The sequence below is a fragment of the Festucalex cinctus genome, chromosome 17 (assembly GCF_051991245.1).
Source record: "Festucalex cinctus isolate MCC-2025b chromosome 17, RoL_Fcin_1.0, whole genome shotgun sequence".
NCBI classification, from domain to species: domain Eukaryota; kingdom Metazoa; phylum Chordata; class Actinopteri; order Syngnathiformes; family Syngnathidae; genus Festucalex; species Festucalex cinctus.
In genome coordinates, this window is record NC_135427.1 from 16,035,522 (window position 1) to 16,056,292 (window position 20,771).

General features: G+C 37.2%; 2 protein-coding genes across 3 annotated transcripts in view; one reads left to right on the forward strand and one right to left on the reverse strand.

Annotated features, from left to right (window-relative positions):
• Nucleotides 1–20,771, forward strand: part of LOC144005471 (adenosine kinase-like) — a 106,523-nt gene that overhangs the window by 24,524 nt on the left and 61,228 nt on the right. The window lies entirely within an intron of this gene.
• Nucleotides 12,864–20,771, reverse strand: part of LOC144005473 (uncharacterized) — a 51,062-nt gene continuing 43,154 nt past the window's right edge. The window contains exons 3-4 of the mRNA XM_077503689.1: nucleotides 15,510–15,566; nucleotides 12,864–13,489 (exon numbers count right to left, since the gene is read on the reverse strand). Of these exons, the coding sequence (XP_077359815.1) occupies nucleotides 13,291–13,489; nucleotides 15,510–15,566 (256 nt within the window). The 3' untranslated portion in view covers nucleotides 12,864–13,290. The remainder of the gene's footprint in view (nucleotides 13,490–15,509; nucleotides 15,567–20,771) is intronic.

Here is a 20,771-nt window from a genome sequence, read left to right on the forward strand (position 1 = left end):
AGTCAACCTTATCCCATTTTTATTTAGTCCATTTTTAGTCGACTATAGATCTAGCATTTTAGTCTTTATTTTAGTCCAAGAAAAAGTAATTTTAGTCAAGAAAAACTATCAACGTTTTAGTCAGGACAACCATTTTACCCCTGGATTTTTTTTTAAATTTATTTTATTTTTTTGTCAGCAGTCTATATTGAACCTTTTCGGATCTAAGCCTATTTCACATAATATTTTCTCATCTTTTTGATGAAAAACAACTTTACACATAATTACAGTGGCTACTATGGCTCCATGCTAAGTAAGTTAGTTAACCAGCATTAGTTAGCAGTCGCATTAACATTATTCTGGAACGTTACAGCCGTTGGATTAAGTTATAACTATAATGTACTTTTTTTTTTTTTTTTTTTTCTCTTTCACTGTGAATCCACCTCCTGTCTGTCCCATGTGTTTGTGCTGTGTCACATGACAGACACGTGACAGATTAGACATTTTACAAAATCACACAATTTTCATCTCATTTTTGTTCATGAACGAAAATGTCCATAGATTTTAGTGTTTATTAAGTGAAGGACATTTTCGTCTCGTCTTCATTAGTCGACTGAAGATGCATACCGTTTGAGTCCCAGTTTTTGTTTATTAAAGAGGGCTTTTTTTATATTCTGGATTTGGATCCCAAAACGCAGACACAAATAAGAGTTTTAAAACTTTATTCACATAACATCAAAAGGTGTGGAACTAACTTGACTCTACCAGAAACAACGAGAAGGCATCGAGGATGAGAGAAGCAGGTGGCCAGCTGGACAGACGAAAAATCCGACAAAAACACACACTTCTCAGAAGGCTTATATAGACAGCGAATCGATCTGATTGGTTGTGGCTAGACATGTGGGTAACAGGACTGACATGGAATTATCTGATTGGCTGTTAACCAGATAGAGAGTAAAGATTCTTCACATCACATAGCTCCTGACATCACATAGCTTAAGACCAGTTGAAACTAGATGCCGGCATCTAGTTACATCAGTTCAAAACAGACACTTGACCTCACAGTCATGACCCAAACATAACCCTTGCATGACCCAAACAAAACCCTGGCATGACCCAGTCATGACAGCTTTAGTCTAGTCTAGTTTAGTTTTAGTCCCTTGAAAAATGTGTGTTGACGAAATTATTTTCGTTTAGTTTTTGTTGACGAAATTAACACTAGTTTTCAGTTTATGGTTTCAAATTAATTAGGATTTGCACCTAAGATTTGGGTTTCAAATTGGGGTTTGGAGCCCATGGCGGAGTTTCAAATCCAGGGTTCACATTATGTTTCAAGCCAATTAGAAGGTCTCATATTTGGGTTTCATATTAAGGTTTAAAACCTGGCTGAGCTTTACTATAACTCGGTTTAGGATTTCATCCACAGTAACAGTTTCAAACTAGGGTTTGAAACAATGTTTTCGGTTTCAAATTATGCTTTCATAAAGTTCCCCCCAACGAGCTTTATTTACTGTAACGACACACGCACACACGCGAGTCAATATTGCCAGGAGGATATTCTTGGCCCTCGCCCCAGCTTGTCACGCTATCAATACCCACTCCTGGAGGATGTTAACAGGTGGGTGGGGTGGCAGTCGAGAAAGGAAGAAAACCAAAACCTGAAGACCATCTTTTGTGTTTGGCAAAATTGGCCGCCACAAAGGAACTAACGGCGGCGTAATTGTGTAATGACGCCAGGGCAGATGGGGCGCTCGCTTGGCTGTCTTGCTCGCTTTAACTAGGACACGTTGTGCTCGCCTCTCCACAACAAAAGGCGAAGCGCCGTGACAGCCTCTTCAGCACCGAGTGGGCGGGAGAGTGAAAAAGATGGAGGGGAGGGAAAAAAAAAAATAAAAAATCCAGAGTGGAGAGGACGAGCCAAACTGAGGCTTGCGTTCACCGGGCCATTCCTCTGCGAGATCTGTTACCACAGAAACAAACTCGCTTCAAAGCCTCAATTAAAGACAGCTCCAGGCCAGGCCAGGCCTGACTGTGCTGAGTTCCATATACAGTGTCCCACACAGGGATACCTTGACTTTTGTCTTTAATTCCATCCGTGACCATGCTTGTAGCTCAATTCATTAGGACAGTGCATACTCGCGGTTCGAGACCAGCAGTTTCACCTATTTGCATATACAGTCTTCCCTCGTTTTCCGCTGGGGTTAGATTCCAAAACATACCCGCAATAAATGAAATCCGCAAAGTAGTTAGCTTTACGTTTTACAGTTGTTATAAATGTTTTAAGGCTCTAAAAGCCCTCACCACACAGTTTATACACTTCTCTCATTGAGGCATTTACATTTTCTCACGTATCTCTCTTATGTAAACATTCCGGTTCAAACATTCATACATTTTATAAAATAACTACATTAATGTAAAATAAATAAATAAATAAATAAAAAATGGATGCAAAATTGTACTAAACTTTTTTTTCGCATTATAGCGAGGTAACACTGTAAATAAAAACTATACATATTTATATTTTAAATATTTCATATTTTTATTTTGGGGGGGGGGGGGGGCAGTCTCCATTTCTCATGAAAAACACTCATTGTAGGTTTATCCCCATTTTAAATATTTATTTTTACTTAAAAAAAAAAAACTACTTTTTTTTTTAATTCATTTTTAGTGGATGTCAGTATTTTAAGAAAATATTTTAAAATATTTTGAGGTTGGGATGCGGGGTTAATCCCAGTTTTGCACTGAAAAGGCGTATTGAACGTTTTTTTTTTTTTTTTTTTTTTTTTTTTCCTAGAATTTTTGTTGGGGGGGTGGTGGAGGGGTTAAAAATGTGTTCAGTGCATTTATAATGAATGTCAATACTTTATTAAAATGAAGTGTTTTTGTTTTTTTTTATTTACAAATTTAAAATGCTTATCGGAGGTTTATAGATTTTTATTTTTTTTTTTAAGCTATTATTGTTGAAATTAGTGTTTGGTGGAGGGAGCTAATCCCCGTTTTTCATTGAAGAAGGCGTGTTGGCCATTTAAAAAAAATAGATGTTTGCAATATCAGTTTTGGATAGCAGAAGATTTGCAAACACAAATCTGCACGCGAGTATGTTTGCATCCCGCCATCTGCGGCCAGCGTGGACTATTTCTTCCACACGCATGGCTCCATATGGCACTAATGTACTGTACATAAACACAACACTCGGCGAGCAAACAGACCTTTGAGCATAATGAATTTTGTCACGGCGACTATGACTCTATGATAAAATAGCACACATTTAGAAGCCGGGGGAAGTGGGCGGTGTGCGGAGCGGCTGCCTTTCACAGACGGAGAATGGCCGCGGTCGTTTGAAGCCCACTGCAAAGTTTGCCCTATTTTCACTTGAAAGAAGAGTGTCTGGATTGAATATTTTCATGTTGAAATTACAAAATAACAATGCAATATTTGTATTGTATTGCCAACAATACTTGGAATAAGTTTTACAGTATTTCTATCCCTGAATAGCACAATTCCACAGCTAATTGACACCCATCCAACAGTTGTGCAAATTGCCTATAGATGCCACAAGATGGCGACAGTGTACATTTTTTTTTCTATTAGACAAAGCTATGACCTGACTAAAACTCCTCCCCTCACTTCAACGTAGGAACATGTTGCAAAAATGGTGCCAAAGCACTATTTTTATTGTGCTGTTGTAACTGAACAATTCTTTTAGTGCCTCTGAATGAATGTACATAATAGGGGTGTGAATTGCCTAGTACCTGACGATTCGATTCGTATCACGATTCACAGGTCACGATTTGATTCGATACCGATTAATCCCGATACGAATGGTCACGATTCGATACCGATTAATCCCGATACGAATTTATAAGTCGATTGTTGCGATTTTTTTCCATTCAAATTTAGAAAATACTATCAGTAAATTTGTACATGTACACTGTAAGATTTGTATAAATATATTTATCTAAAACTTGAGGCTTATAACCGTGAGCCACTGTACACAAACAGTTTGCAATCTGTTTCACATTTGAACAGCATTAAAATAAAAATATTAAGGCTTAATGTGCCGTTCATATAACATTCTTCCATGCTCAAGGTGTGAATCCTAAAAAAAAAAAAAAAAAAAAAAAAAAAAAAAATCGATTCTGCCAATTATTGAATCGATTCGAGAATCGCACGATGTAGTATCGCGATATATCGCCGAATCGATTTTTTTTTAACACCCCTAGTACATAATATAATTAATATATAATATAATAAATATAACATTGGTGATAGACCCGTATGGGTGTTTTCAAGGCCGATACCGAGTATATTGACAGATTTGTTTAAAAAAAATTAGAACAAAAATTGCAGAGCTTCTAGGGTCATTCGCATGTGTGAAGCTAAATTAAAAAAATAATTAAAATTAAATAGAAAGTAAATAGAAGTAAAAAGACTTCTACTGTAAAAGTTTTCTAAAATGTCAACATAATTTCTTGATTTAATTTTTTTTAATTTAACAACTGTTGGGAGTTCCTATTTTTTATAAAATGGAAATTTAAATAGATCTATAAATGAAAACTTCCCCGTGTCTCAATGAGTGACAAATGCATGCGAATGTAGCTCATTTGGGTTTTTTTGTGGAAGGGGTTCATAAAACGTTTCAAAACATCTTTGCCGTGAAGCTTTAATATGTTTCAAATGTGTTTACAAGTAAAAAGTGACTGTGAACATCTTTTCAACAATTCCTGATGAAAAGCCCAAATTCGCTACGTTCGCAAGTATTCACTTGAGATACTAGCTTTATTGGCGTTGAGATTTAAAAAAAAAATTAATTGATATTGATAATGCCAAATATTGGCACAGATAATCGTCCCGGCCGATAATTGGTCTTTCCCTAATGAACATTATGAATTATTGTGCTATAAAAACACTTGACGTTTGTTATTGCTTCACAGGGGCCACATAATCGGTATTGATCAGCATCACGTCAACCTGAGATGATTAATTGGCACATTCCTTTTGACTTTTGTTTTTGCTTCTTTTGAGCGATGTGATCTGAGCGTCGCGTCTGGCCTCAACCGCAGCGAAACATGTTATTGCAAAAGTGGGGTGTAACTTCCTCCATGCCAGTCACAAAGTGCTGCTTTGGCGTTTCTGTTTCAGCGCCACGGCTGGCAGCTGTTTGCAATTTGGCACGACGGCTCTCGCAGAAAGACGAGAAAGGCACCAGGGTCCCGTTTTTGCCGTCGTCCGCAATTAGAAAGTCGTCCCGGCGTGGCAGCGAGCAATGATTATTATTACGTCAACTTGTCAAGTGCAGTGTTCATAGCAAGTTCAATTAATTATTGATAATAACATGCAATGCACAGGTGTGCATGTTGGTATGTCTGACAGACTTGGAGATTTGAGTTTGGGTGCGCTATGATAATAAATAACCGTAATAATATAGTCATAAAAATAAATTTACGTATGTTCATAAGATGTAGGCCGAGTTATTGTTAAGGTTCCGGTGCGACCGGAAAGTGGATCCCAGAATCACAGAGGAGTAAGCGAGAGGTTTTATTCACCAAAACACGTGAATATGAACATAAAGCGCTGGACACAGCCAGGAAAAAGGTTAACAGAAAGTGCTTGCAAATTGCAAGGAGGGAAATTAACACAACACAAAAAGACCCGAAGTCTACAAACCGCAAACACAAGAAAGCAACAACTTACGATAGCTATGAAACACGCCACATAAAAGTGGGAACAAAAAGAGACGTAGCAAAACTTACGTAGATGAAAATCGAGAATCTTGGAACTATAATAATTAGCGAAGGCGAAAAACAGTAGAAACACTAGACGATGGCTGTGAGCAGACGGAGCAACGACCCGACAGTGGCTGCAAGGAGTCCCAGTCCTTATGAAGGCCTAATAGGTGATGCACTGCAGGTGTGGTGCAGGGGACACGCCCCTCTCATTAATCAGGCACTGTGAGACAAGGAAAACACACTGAGAGCCCAGCAACATGACAGTTATTGGCAATTAAAGATTTATTTATTTTTTTTAAATTCATGACTCAATTGAAATATGACCATTTTCATGCAGACTGTCTTTTATTGACTAAATATGCCTAAAACCAATCAAATGGATGAAGTGAATGTTATTTACATTATAAAGCACTTCTCATAGTTAAGAGAATCGAGAGAGGGGGAAAAAAATGCTCATTTATGGATTAAAAAAAAGAAGTTCAAATACACTTGAAATAGTCTAGAGAGCAAATGTGTTGTTTTTTTGGCTGAATTATCTGATGAAAAAAAAACATCTTTTAAAGGGATACTTTACTTATTTAGCCATTTTTGGCAGTCAAACATTAATATTTTGCCTATAATAAATTTGATATTTTCATTATTTTTCATGTACAATTAGTACCTTTTAAAAACACTTAACAGCTTGCTGTTGACTGAAAATGACATCACAAGGGCTCAGGTCACCAATCACAGCTCAGCTTGTGAATGTCACATGACCAAACCGAGGAAACAGGTGAGCTGTGATTGGTTACCTGAGCCCTTGTGATGTCATTTTCAGTCGACAGCAAGTTGAAAAATGTGTTTTTAAAGGTACTAATTGTACGTGAAAAATAATGAAAGTATCAAATTAATTATAGACAAAATATTAACTTTTTATTGCTATAATGGGCTAAATAAGTGAAGTATAATAATATATATATATATATATATATATAATAATATTTATTATACATGCAATACTGAACGCCATAGGTTGGCTAATAAGTAGCATCAATAGTTGTGGTGTTATAAATCTTTGTACAACAGATATTTGAGCACAAATTGTGCACATAATACTCAGTCATATATATTTTTGAGAAAAATATTACTGCTGATTGAGTCAGCAGTCGTAGTTTTCAAACTTTTTTTTTTTTTTGCATATCTGTATTATATCTTTATATTGTATATAATTACATTACCTTGTGTATTAATAAAGTGCTATTTTCCTTATTGAAATAAGTACAATACTGTATAATGGACTGCTAAATTACTTCTTTTTTTTTTCCCCTGCCACCAATTTATTTTGTTTTTGTATGCAACTCTAGCGTCGCTAGTTTGTAATCATAAAAGTCACAAGTCAAAGTATATTTATTCAAATGCATGCGCTTTTTTTAAAGCAGGTTTTGCAAATATTTGTGTTGATCCCAGCTGTGTGACTTATTGCGTTTTTTTTTCCGCGAAACGAGTACACACGGCGTCTGGCTCGTAACGCTGCTTGGAGCGCGGCGGCCGTTCCTCTCCAGCCGTTAATTACACCCACGGAGGATTTGCCGCCTTGTACTCCGCTCCCATCGTGTCAATCCTCCCCGCCGACGTTTATTGACCTTTTAGGAGAGATTTCCGCAACACTTGGAGCCGGATAACTCGCGCGCTGTAGCGGCGTGACCTCGCTTCTTCTCTTTTTAAGAGTTGCGGGGCCCCGCGCAGCCTCGGCCAACCAGTCGGCATCCAGCTGCCAAAGCCAACAGGAGGCGCCGCAGCGAGAAGAAAAAAATGTGCACTTTACAGTCCATTTATGCGCTGAAAACGGCCCCGTGCTGTTTTTTTTTCGCCGCGTTGAATTGGCGGCGAGACAAACATCTGATGTGTATTGTTTTTACCTTTTGCCAATGGCATCTTGTTTTTGTGTTTTTTCAGGGGTTGAGATTAGGGTAAGGGCTTGAGTTTAGGGTTTCAGTTAGATTTTGGCCTTAAAAAAAAATCTCAATAAAAGTGAAATTTAAACTAGAGCTGTTAAAATATTGATGATCAAATTAATCGACAACTATTTTAATAATCAAGTAATCATTTGGAGCCATTTTTTTTTTTATGTAAATTTGTCCAAATCCTCTGATTTCAGCATATCAATAGTAATTGATCACTGATTTCTGTAGTCTTTCATGAAAGAAGACTGATTTACCTTCTGTGTTTAATCAAAATAAGACATTTGCAAACGTCTGTTTTTACTTTAGAAGACAATGACTGACCCGGTAACATATCAGTCCCCCCTTTTAAATAAAAAAAATAAATAAATAAATCACTATGAATATGAAGTGTGAAATAAATACCGATCACTGGTTAATGAACAGTAATCAGAGGAAAAAAGACAATTTGTAATACATTTTAATGCAAAATTGAAATGAATCAGATTGAATCGATTGAATTCTAAAAACATTTGATAGTGACAGCACTAAATTAAACTTTTACGTAAATAAAAGAAAAAAATCAATATTAAATGTGTTGTACTAAAAAGTTAAATAGAACCGCAGGGCTGGACTGGCCATCCGACGTACAGGGCAGATGCCCAGTGGGCCGGTGTCCTTTAGGGCCGATGGGATGCTATTCAATTATTATTTGCCTCCATTTTACCCGGAGAGACCGGCCCACAATTTAGGAAGGACCAGCCCATTCATCTATTTACAATATAGAGTTGAACCAATAATCATATGTGGTAGCCAAGTGCGGTCAGGAATCGGGCTGGGCCGGTGAGTCTAAGTCAAAATGCCAGGGCTGATTATTTGTGCCAGTCCAGTCCTGTATAACAGAAGGGTACCACTGATAGGGAGCCTGCACACCATTTGATCAGGCCTTCCCAGTCCTGGTCATCGAGGGCCTGACTCCTGCAGGGTCCAAGGTTGTTTTTGTTTTTTTTGTTTTTTGTTTTTTGTTTTTCATTTTGTCCTCCAACTCACATCTAAACATCTAAAACCTGCAGGACTCCGGCCCCTCAGGGGACCAGGATTGTGGAAGCCTACACTAGAGGTTTTTGGTTCAAGGGTAGTGCGCAGGATGAAAGTTATACCTTTGGTTAAGATAGGATTCAGTACGGGTTTAAGGTTTCGGTTGGGGTTAGGGTCGTGTTGGTGCTAAGACTAATGTCAGTGTTGTGGTTTCATGGTAGTGACACAGTTTCAGGTGGGCTAAGTGGTTAAAGACCTAAGGATAGGGTTTCAATAAAGGTTTGATCAAGTTTCAAGTGGAGGAAGGCTTGAGGTTTAAGGGAGCGTTTTTGGGTACGGCATTATGGTAGGTTTAGTCGTTGACTTGAGGTCTGTTGTTAAGGTTGTGGTTTCATGGTAGTGATACAGTTTCAGGTGGTTGGTAAGGACCTAAGGATGGGGTTTCAGGAAAGGCTTGATCAGGTTTCAACTAGAGGAAGGCTTAAGGTTTAAGGGAGCGTTTTTGGGTGCGGTGTTATGGTAGGTTTAGTCGTTGACTTGAGGTCTGTTGTTAAGGTTGACGGTCATGTTTTAAGGGTATGGTTAGGGCTAATAAAATGTCTCTGCTGGGTGTAAGTCTGGGATGTCCAAATATGGTCAATTTCATATCGTTTCACAAATCACTACTCCCCACACACATCATTTACCAACGAACCCACCCAACAACGGTCTTACGGTCTTAGGGGTGTTAAGGTTCTGGTTGGGTTTAGGGCTTAGCCTTTGGGGAGTACGTGTTAATTTGCCCACATTAGTAGTGCCCATGAAGAAAACAAAGTAGGATTGTCCAGAATCAGAGGCGGTCTCTTGTTGCGGTCGAAAGTTATTATCAAAGCGCCTCAGCAGTCATGAAAACTGGGAGCCGGGGGTCAATCAGTCTTGGCCAGTCATGGCGCGCCATTCTTGACGTTTTCCAGCGCTCGCTCTAATGGGAGAACACACATGAATTAGATCAAATTCACTTTTCTGGCAAAGGGACGGCCTCGCTGGCGCGGCGAGCGATAATCTAAATAGCAATCACATGATTCACTCGGGTTCCGTTTAACTGGAGCAGCATTGTCTTCTGCTGCTGGCCGTTCCGCAAAGTCCAAGCATTAACATCGTTGGCCGGGCGGGGTGTTTGATCTGGCGAGCGACGCTCGTTTTTTTTTGTTTTTTTTGACGATCGTTTGGAAAAGTGCGCTCCTCGTGCCTTAACATGCCAAGCGTTAAATAGGTCAGTAACGTTTCCATCGCTCTTGTCGGCTTTTTTTTTTTTTTTTGTAAAACACAGCCGACACGCGGGGGCCCGCGACGTGGACGTGGGCCAAGCGCATTAATGGCAACCAGGCCCGACTCAGATGACATTGTTATTGCAGCTCTTTCCCGGGGAAAGCGCGGCCGGCTGAAAATCTATATTTTGATTTATAGTGCCGTCTGAATTTACGTTTAGAACCTTTAAATGTGATTTAAAAAAAAAAAAAAAAAATTCCCAATTAAAAATTTAAAAAATTAAAGAAAATTGAATTCACAAAATGTGAGAAAAACTATTGTTTAAACAATTGTTTAAATTTTTTTAGCACCAAATGTAAAAAAAAAAAAAAAAAAAAAAAAAAAAAAAAAGTGGAAAAAAAGTTTTTTTTTTATGTGACAAATTTTTATTTTTATTTTTAATGTGCGTTTTTTTTTAAAAGAATCAAATAAAAACACAAGTTTAAAAATGTGAACACAAATACATAAACACCTACAAAAAATTTAAAGTTCAGCAAATAACTTTGTTTTCATACAAAATGCATAACCAAATCTAAAATCTCTAACCAAATCTACACACTGTAAAGCAAATTTACAAGCGCCAAAAAAAATGTTGAATATTAACAATTTAGTTCTGAAATAAAGGGATATGAGCTAAATTTATTTTGTATTTATTTGTTTGTTTCACAAAAATGGTACATGTTGGATATAGCGGCATACCATTAGACACGGGCATGTCTTACAGCTCTGAATATACCTTTCAAGATGAAATATTTTGATATTTGCCTTTTGTACAGAGCAGCGACCCGGCAAAATGTGCCAAAACGTCATCGTTTACAGGCGGTGCGACTCTTGAAACAACTCGCTGCCTTTCACCGTCTTAACGATGACATTTATCTTTGTTTACCCGATTGATGGATTGACTCCCTCACGGATGTAAAGATGTGTTGTTCCATTTGTTTTTCTCAAGTGTGGTGATTTACCGACAGAGTCCAGCGGCGAGTTAAAGAGAGCAGAATTACGACGCATTCTTGTAATATCGCATCTCACCGTTTATTATCCGCTTGAAGTGATGATACGAATTCCCTTCTTTATGGTTTGCTATTAACTGCCTTATTTTTCACAGGAGACGGGGCAGCGGCTAATTTATCACTGGCGGCTCACATGTGGGGTGGTTGGTGTGATGGGGGGTGTGTGTGAATGATGGATGGCTCCGCCGGCTGAAAATCTATATTTTGATTTATAGTGCCGTCTGAATTTACGTTTAGAACCTTTCGTGGAGGGGAGAAAACTGTGAGGGGCCCCCGCGTCATCTGGTGTAGGAAAACGGGGGTTCCCCCTCCTGAGAATGTCCACCTGTAACGGGATATCGCGTTACTACGTTGACTGGAAGCGACTCAAGTGGGCTGAGCACTGTGAGAAATGGCTTGAAAGAAGAAGGAGGTCTTTGTGGAAAGGAAAGCAACAAGTTAGCGAGCACACTCGCGTTTGTTACCTCTGCCAGGGAGGTCTTCATCCACGACACCAAACTTGGAAACAAAACTGGAAAAAGTCGGCACATTTCCTTTTATCTTGACGGCGGTATACCATGAACCCGTTTATCTGGGGTGGTACGTTCCAGACACACCCACAATTGGCAAAAAAAAAAAAAAAAAGTAATTTACAAGAAACCATATAAAAATAAAACTTTTTAAAATGAGTTAAACCCACTTTTTAAACACATTGTAACATTTTAACGCAAAAAATGGGTATTGTGTATTGAGTTTGATAAACTACTGTGAACATATTGTCTGTCAACATGCATATCGATCGCTTTAACCTCCTGACTACCAGGAAAAAAATATTGTCCATTATTGTTTATTTTGATATTCCCCAATCTTTGTGAAGTAACTGGAATACTGCATAAGAAATTTAAAAAAAAAAAAAAAAAAAAAGTTTTTATTTTTAAGCTATGATGTGTCCACTACAGAGGACATTTTTTTTAAACTTAAATGCTAGGTTCAAATATAGTTATGTACATGCTAACAACATTTAAAGCCTAAATTTGTTCAATAAAAAGTGAGACACACTTTTCCTCTTCCCTAAAAAGTGCTTGTACTGAGGGAAGCAATTTTCTTTTATGATGCATTCAAAGGTAGCAAAGCCCCAGCCCTACACGTTTGGTATCATTGGAAAGCTCTGAATGTCCTCTATAGAGCACAAAAAGGAGTAAATTCAATCGTATGCACTGGGTGGGAGTTATTCAGGTTTAAAAATGTCCACTTCAGAGGACAAATTTGAATTGCCGGTAGTCTGGAGGTTAAGAGAGAGGAGTTTTTGCGCAACTTACAAATTTTGAAACCGCTGTTCTGAGAATTTAGAAAATGTAAAAAACATTCCGGTTGTCTGGAAAATATATATGAAATATATTTAAAAATCTGAAAAATTAAATGTGATTTAAAAAAAAAAAAAAAAAATTCCCAATTAAAAATTTAAAAAATTAAAGAAAATTGAATTCACAAAATGTGAGAAAAACTATTGTTTAAACAATTGTTTAAATTTTTTTAGCACCAAATGTAAAAAAAAAAAAAAAAAAAAAAAAAAAAAAAAAGTGGAAAAAAAGTTTTTTTTTTATGTGACAAATTTTTATTTTTATTTTTAATGTGCGTTTTTTTTTAAAAGAATCAAATAAAAACACAAGTTTAAAAATGTGAACACAAATACATAAACACCTACAAAAAATTTAAAGTTCAGCAAATAACTTTGTTTTCATACAAAATGCATAACCAAATCTAAAATCTCTAACCAAATCTACACACTGTAAAGCAAATTTACAAGCGCCAAAAAAAATGTTGAATATTAACAATTTAGTTCTGAAATAAAGGGATATGAGCTAAATTTATTTTGTATTTATTTGTTTGTTTCACAAAAATGGTACATGTTGGATATAGCGGCATACCATTAGACACGGGCATGTCTTACAGCTCTGAATATACCTTTCAAGATGAAATATTTTGATATTTGCCTTTTGTACAGAGCAGCGACCCGGCAAAATGTGCCAAAACGTCATCGTTTACAGGCGGTGCGACTCTTGAAACAACTCGCTGCCTTTCACCGTCTTAACGATGACATTTATCTTTGTTTACCCGATTGATGGATTGACTCCCTCACGGATGTAAAGATGTGTTGTTCCATTTGTTTTTCTCAAGTGTGGTGATTTACCGACAGAGTCCAGCGGCGAGTTAAAGAGAGCAGAATTACGACGCATTCTTGTAATATCGCATCTCACCGTTTATTATCCGCTTGAAGTGATGATACGAATTCCCTTCTTTATGGTTTGCTATTAACTGCCTTATTTTTCACAGGAGACGGGGCAGCGGCTAATTTATCACTGGCGGCTCACATGTGGGGTGGTTGGTGTGATGGGGGGTGTGTGTGAATGATGGATGGCTCCGGCGGCGTTGTCTGGCGCGCCGGCACCAGCCAAAAAAAGGAATCTGGAAGGTTATCGGAGCGATAAATCCAAAGTTTTTCCACGTGTCACGATGCGCCGCCACTCTTCTCGCCTCTTGCCGTAAACTGTCAGCAAAAACAGAAAAATACCTGCTGGATAACAGATAATGGATGAGGGGGGGAAAGCGGGCTTTCGTCTGACTGCTCCACAACCTCACTGGAAGTTTTATTTCTTTTTTTTATTGGAATTTAAAAAAAAAACATGAAACATAGCTATTTCACCAAATTAAAATTTTTGAAATAAAAAAAAAAAATGAAAAAATGTAGAACCGTAATTATTAGTTGGCAAAATGTGGAACAAATAAAATAAATAAATAAATAAATAAAAAAACACTATAAAATGATGCACATTTTATGTAATATGTCAGAAATTTACAAACACAAAAAACCATTTACTATTAATGCAAAAATGCAAAATGCTCAACTAATTTGTGGAAATGGTTCAAAAGTGCAAATGAGTGAATATAAAATTACTTAATATTTTAATGTTCTTTTTTTTTTTAAATTGGAATTAAAAAAAAACATGAAACACTATTTCACCAAATTTAAATATTGTAAATTAAAAATAAAAATAATAAAATGTAGAACAATTATTTTTAGTTTGCAAATTGTCAAACAAATAAAATAAATTAAAAAAACAAACACACTTGATAAAATTGTGCACATTTTATGAGATGTGTAAGAAATTTACAAAAAAAACAAAAACATTTAGCATTGATACAAAAAATCCAAAATGGTGAACTAAATTGTGGAAGGGGTTCAAATGTGCAAAAATGTGGGAGAGAATAAAAGTTCAGCTTAAAATTACAATAGAACAATTATTTTTAGTTTGCAAATTGTCGACAAATAAATTGTGAAAATAATAAATTGTAAAATAAATTACACATTATAAAATGTGTAAGAAATTTTCAAAAAACATTTTTTTGCATTGATGCAAAATACTGAACTAATTTGTGGAAATAGTTCAAAAGTGCAAATGAGTGAATATAAAATTACAGAATATTTTAATGTTCTTTTTTTTTTTTTTATTGCACGAAGTGGTTCAAAAGTGCACAAATGTGGGAGAAAAAAGTAAAAAAAAAAAAGTAAAATTACAATAGAACAATTATTTTTAGTTTGCAAATTGTCGAACAAATAAAGTAAATTTAAAAAAACATACTTAATAAAATTGTGCATATTTTATGAAATTTGTAAGAAATTTAAAAAAAACCAAAACATTTGACATCGATGCAAAAATGCAAAATGCTGAACTAATTTGTGGAAATGGTTCAAAAGTGCAAATAAATGAATATAAAATTACAGAATATTTTAATATTCTTTATTTTAATTAGAATAAAAAAAAAATGAAACTACTATTTCACCAAATTTAAATTTTAGAAATTAAAAATAAATAAATAAAAAGAAAGAAACATGTTGAACAATTATTTTTAGTTTATAAAATGTGGAACAAATAAAATAAATTAAAAAACAACTAACACACTTGATAAAATTGTGCATATTTTATGAAATGTTTAAGAAATTTACCAAATAAAAACAATTAGCATTGATACAAAAATGCAAAATACTGAACTAATTTGTGGAAATGGTTCAAAAGTGCAAAAATGTTAAAAGTTTTTTTTTTTTTTTTTGAAAATTACAAAATGTGACACAATTACAAAATAATCCAATGACAAAATGGTAAAAGTACCACAGCAATGCTCGTCATTAGAACTCAGTAATTGCACCAGATAACTGCTGATGTGAACAAATGGGGAGGATTGACTCATGCATCACTGGTCCCCATTTTAGCCACGCCCCAACTTGACAGTGTCGAAAAGAGTGTTTTAATGTGACAGGATGGCTTGCCCATCTATTATTAATAATGGTTAGTATGTATGCTCTCCTTTTTTAATTCATTGGATAAACTCCTTTTATGTGTAAAGGTGTAACAGTTTAGTCGTGTGAACAGCCGCTCTATTAGTGCAAAATGATAGGCGGCTTTAACGCAGCTAGAGCTGGCTGATTGAATGACGGACATCCGTCTCAAGGTCAGGCAGCAGCTAAGAGCGGTTTTTTTTTCTTTTCTTTTTTTCTTTTTTTTGCTTACCTGTGCAGACAAACGTAAGCGGAGAAGCTCGTCGTTGATATTTCCACTCGTCCACGTCTGCAGAGGACATAAAGACGCCCGTAACTCGATAGCGGGGTGTTTTTTTTTTTTTTTTCTTCTTTTTTTTTTTTTTTTAACCTGTTCCTGCAGGACCAATCACATCCCAAGAAGCATCCTGCTTGTCAAAGTAAAATGTAAAAAGTGGCCTTTTCAGTCAAGGTACAGACGATATAAAAGCAGATGTTTTGTCTGCTTGCCTGCCGGTCGCCGGGATGAACTCTCTGCCCACACGCTCAACTGTCGGATGTCATGACCGCCTTCTATCGTGATTTCCATGTATGGTGAATGTTTTTGCACATATTTGTTTAAACTGTAACCGGTTCTAAAACATTTCAAGCATCTTATCGTTTTACGGCTCACAGATTTTATTTTGAAAGTGCAAGGCATGGAGGTAGGTCGCAGCGCTGCTACTGATAAATTACTACTTGTAATGTAAAGAAGTTACATTGCTTTTGACCAGTTTCATTTTTCCCAATTAATAAATAGTGATTTGCAAATTTGGCAAGAGTTTAAATGCACATTTTGATGGCTGAACAAGCCCACTGCCCATCCGCCACCCTCGTTTTATATGCAACATCCTGTTTATTTACTTGAAACGGGCAGGGAAATGCACCCCGATTCTCCCCTCGCCTCTGTTTGATAAGGAAATGAAGCTTTAAGATAAGCAGATGATTAAAAGAGCACAATAAACAAACAACCCCAAATTCAAAATGAATGCTCAAGTCACGATCAAAAATGCATTTTGTGTCCTCCAGAACCAATAGATAATAACACAATATTTTCAGATTTTAAAAATATTTTGTATTCATATTTATTTTTTTCTGAACTTTTAATAAATATAAAAGAATGTTTAAAAAAAATCAGTATTAATATTTCAATTGTTCATTTGATCAATTGCTGTTAAAACTCCAATCCTGTGGATGGCAGTAATGCACAATTCAAACTATATATATATATATATATATATATATATATATATATATATATATATATATATATATATATATATATATATATATATATATATATATATAATGTTAAGACAATAGAAAACATGGGGGGAAAAAAAGGTATTTAAATAAAAGGTAATTTAAAAAAAAAAGGTTTTGTTTTACATTTGAGTGACTTTGAAACTATTCCTTTGATTTATTTTTAATTTTGGAAGTAAAAAAAAAAAAAAGGGAAAAAAAGAAACCCAAAAGTAGTTTCTTTAGAAAACGATTCTCCATTGTCAACATCTGGTGAAAAACAAATATTAGATATATATTTTTTAGTCTGGGGAAAAAAAAAAATATTATGGATCCATCCAAGCTTGATGTCGATTCTTGAAATTGTTAGCCACTTGAGGGGAACAGAAATAAAATAAAGGTTGTATGTTGTTGTAGTCGTAACAGAAACTGAGCTGTGGTCTGACTTGCTGCTTTGAGTGTCACCATTGCAGCAAAACCGTTTTGACTAAAGCGATCTTCAGTCTCAACCTTGCATCAGCACGATGCCTTTGTGTCAACACAACCAACAGACAGACCCTAAATGGAACACAATGAGGATCTCTGATCTGAAAGGAAATGAGAGCGAGAGAGTGTGTGTGCGATTTACCAAAGCCTTTGACTGATAATCAGCTCATTATCATGTAGATCATTTACAATTCTACTCCTTGCCTGCCTGCCTGGTCTTTTTACTGGTGTCACCAAAGCACAAGCATGCGGACTTTCAGTGGCCTGGCAGGGAGGCTGGATGTGATCAGAACAGGTTGATTAGCTGTGAAGAGCATACAAAAAAAAAAAAAAAAAAAAAAGCCGGAGGGTGTCATTCGGCTGTTTCACTCTGAGTCATGACATCATGAAGCCAACACAAAGTAATCCCAAAGATTTTTCTCAGTGACTTAGTATCAAAGAAGTACAGTCTAAGATCACTGGTTGATGTCGCAGCCATGAAAGCAAGACTGGGAGCAACAGAACTTTTAAAAGTTTGGACCTTTGTTACTGGAACTAAATATCTGAAAGCCAAACATGAGTCTGATAGTTCTCTGGAAATCTTACCACATAGATTTCGGTTCTTTAGTTGCCTGGAAGGAAGCCAACAAACCAATCAGTCTGATTCTTGAGGTTCTTTAGTTGGTGATTTTATGAAAAATTATTCACCAAGCAGACTGTTTGATGCAAGATGATCAGAGGTTATGGTCACTGGTTAATTTCCAGGTCTCTCAGCCATAACGCTAGATCACAAACTCTTCGTGAAACCGACTGGTTGACACAGATGGTCCATTGGTACCCAAGGATTTTTCTTAGAGCTGTGGTATCAAAGGAGTGCAGTCTTGTAGTCCATTCTGTGGTCACTGGTCTTGATCTATCTCGCGGCATCAAAAGAAGACCAGAAAAGCACCAGGACGTTAAAGACCTGGATTTTTGTTTTTGTGATGAAATATCTAGAAGCCAAACCTATAAGCCCGATAGTTCTCCATAAAACGTATCACATGGTGTTTTGTTGTTGGTCTCAAGTCATTTTCTCGATAAGTCCACTGGTGTCTGATTAATAACCAGATCCCTCAGCCATAAAGCTCGACTTAGATCATCAGGATTCTAATTTCTTAGACCTTGGTCGCTCCTAAATGCGAGCTGAGGCCTAGCATCCCCCACACAGCTAACTGCGCATGAAATCCACCGGATTGGAGTTATTGACCAGAAGGCAAGGGAGTCTCTTCTCGGGTCACTGTGAGTTACCACCTGATTGACTGCAAAAATCTTCAGGCCCGTCTCTTTCACACCCCCGTACTTTCCAGAAAAGAGTGATTTAATGGAAGCTGCCAGAGCTCATCAACGTCAGGCCCCCGACCCCCTCAGCCGCAGCAACCAGGCCACACTTCATACAAAATGGCGCACCATGACAGGTTTGCAATGGACAGATGTTTGCTCATTCTTTTGTTAAAACAACAAACAAACACAGGTCAACCTTTAAACAAGTAACTTTGGGGTTTCCAGGTTTTGATGTTGCGCAGCCCACTTTCTGTCTATGCCCTGTGATAGGCAACATCAAACTCCAGATGGGAAGCTTGGCGAGGCGCCCGCCGGGCCTTCCCGGCCACCTCCAGATGCCGTTACCTTTTTTCGTTTGAGTCTGTCAACCTCCCCGTCAGAGCTTCATTACATCGGAATTGCATCATTAATAGTGCAGAAATTATTGCCAACATCTCGTTGGGTTCTGGGGGTAGGAGGAGCTGAGTGCGAGACCATTATGTCATTTACATACAAAAGCAATTTAATAGCTCAAAGCAGTGTTTCCCAACCTTTATTGCGCCAAGGCACATATTTTACATGAGAAAAATCTCATGGCACACATAGCAACAAAAATATCACAAAAGTGAGTTATGTTCCAGACTAGGTATGGTCTTCTTAGCAGGGCACAATATAAAAACAAGAAGTGTCTTTGAATTTGATTGCCTTGAAATAACCCCCCCAGTAGCAGAGAGGGGAGGGGTGAGGAGTTAGGCATAAATTAGGAGGAGGAGGACAGAGGGAGCAAGACTCAAGATGCACCGTGGTAACATAGAAGCCTTTTTGCTCTGTTCATTCATTTACATTGTCCTGAAAAAAAAAAAGAAAAAAAATGTTCAAGTGGGCACTAGTTAGCCCTAAAGACAACATAAGTAGCCCATGGCATGACTGGGGGAAAAAAAAGTGACATTGTGCACGTTTCTTCTGTACCAAATATTCTATATTTTAAAATAAAATCGATTGCTTTCACTGGAAGAAAAATACTGCCTTTATATACACAAATATTTCAAATAATTTTCATGAGGTTATATTGCAATATTTTGCTCACGGTTATCATACTATCTGAATGTAATATCGGCTCATGTCTATTCCAGACCTAACCTATGAAATAAGAAAATCCGCTACATGCACCACACCATTTTTTTTTTTTTTTAAATTGATACCGTTAAATGTTGATACGACATAGTAGAGTTAGTCAACTCGTCCACTCATCGATTCCACCCCTAGTTGACAAAAGTACACCCTACAGACAATCCGTCAGCATCATCCCATAATGCCGCAGCCGCCGTTTGCAAGAGAGGGTGGGCGGAGGAGGTAAAGTCAGCAAGAGGTCAACCAATACTGCTTCCTGGGTATTCATGCTTTGTCACAACCCCAATTATAGCAGCGCAGCGCCCCGGGCGGGATCGGGCCAACGCGCATGCAGGCGACTTCATTACCCAGGCGGTGCTGTGCCGGTGAAATCAAGCAGCAGATGAGACAGAGATGCGGGGGAGGCATTTCTCAAGTACACAGATTGTTCTTTCCAAAAGGTGCTTGTATGTTGTGGGTTTAGTTAATAACCGGGTTTAATACTTTTCTTGGATGTCATTACATTTGAAGGCAGCTATTCACAACCACCGCAGCAGTGTAGGAAATGAGCCAATTCAGTTCCAGCAATTAGTGTGAAAATTAGTAATTACAGATGTATCTTTGTTCATCTGTCTGTGGCAGTGACGTATCGTGACTGGTTAGAACAAAGGTACATTGAAGCTCCGTATCCACCTGTTGCCATTTATACAGAATTTATGTTCAACTGAACAGGCCCAGATTTCACACCATGCCCATTTGTGAGTACTTTGAGTTGAGAGCTTTCTTAGGTCACAATAAAGTACCATAATCAATCTGTTGTAGGTTTGTAAAATTACAGGCTATTTTTTTTTTTTTTTTTTAAAGGAACATAAGAATTATGAAAAACTAACCAGCTATTCGGTGAACTGGTTCATTTCAGCACTTCCCTGAAAAAAATGCCAATTTATTTTGAGCAGTTATGATTTTATAGCAATTTTTATCTATATTTTTATGTTAAGTGCTGTATCGGGCATTTTGGACAGTTACGTGATCGTGACGTATCGCGTGCATAAAATACACATTGCATGACACGGAATGAATGATGGCAAAGACACTCACGAGGAATTATCACGTCCCACGGCGGACGTCAAAGGTGGAATTACGCCTTACAACAAAGAAGCACTTCTTCAAAAGCAGTACAGCCACGGAGGACACGCCAAAGATTTGTTTACAACCGAAAGCCGGATGAAACTGGCAGATCCAGCCGGCGGCGAGTCGAAGTGGACGGGAAACATTCGGGTGACTTTCACTCTGCTAGGATAAACTACATGTCGTGTGCTAAGCACACTTTAGCCCACATTAGGAGCGGCCGCCCCACCCC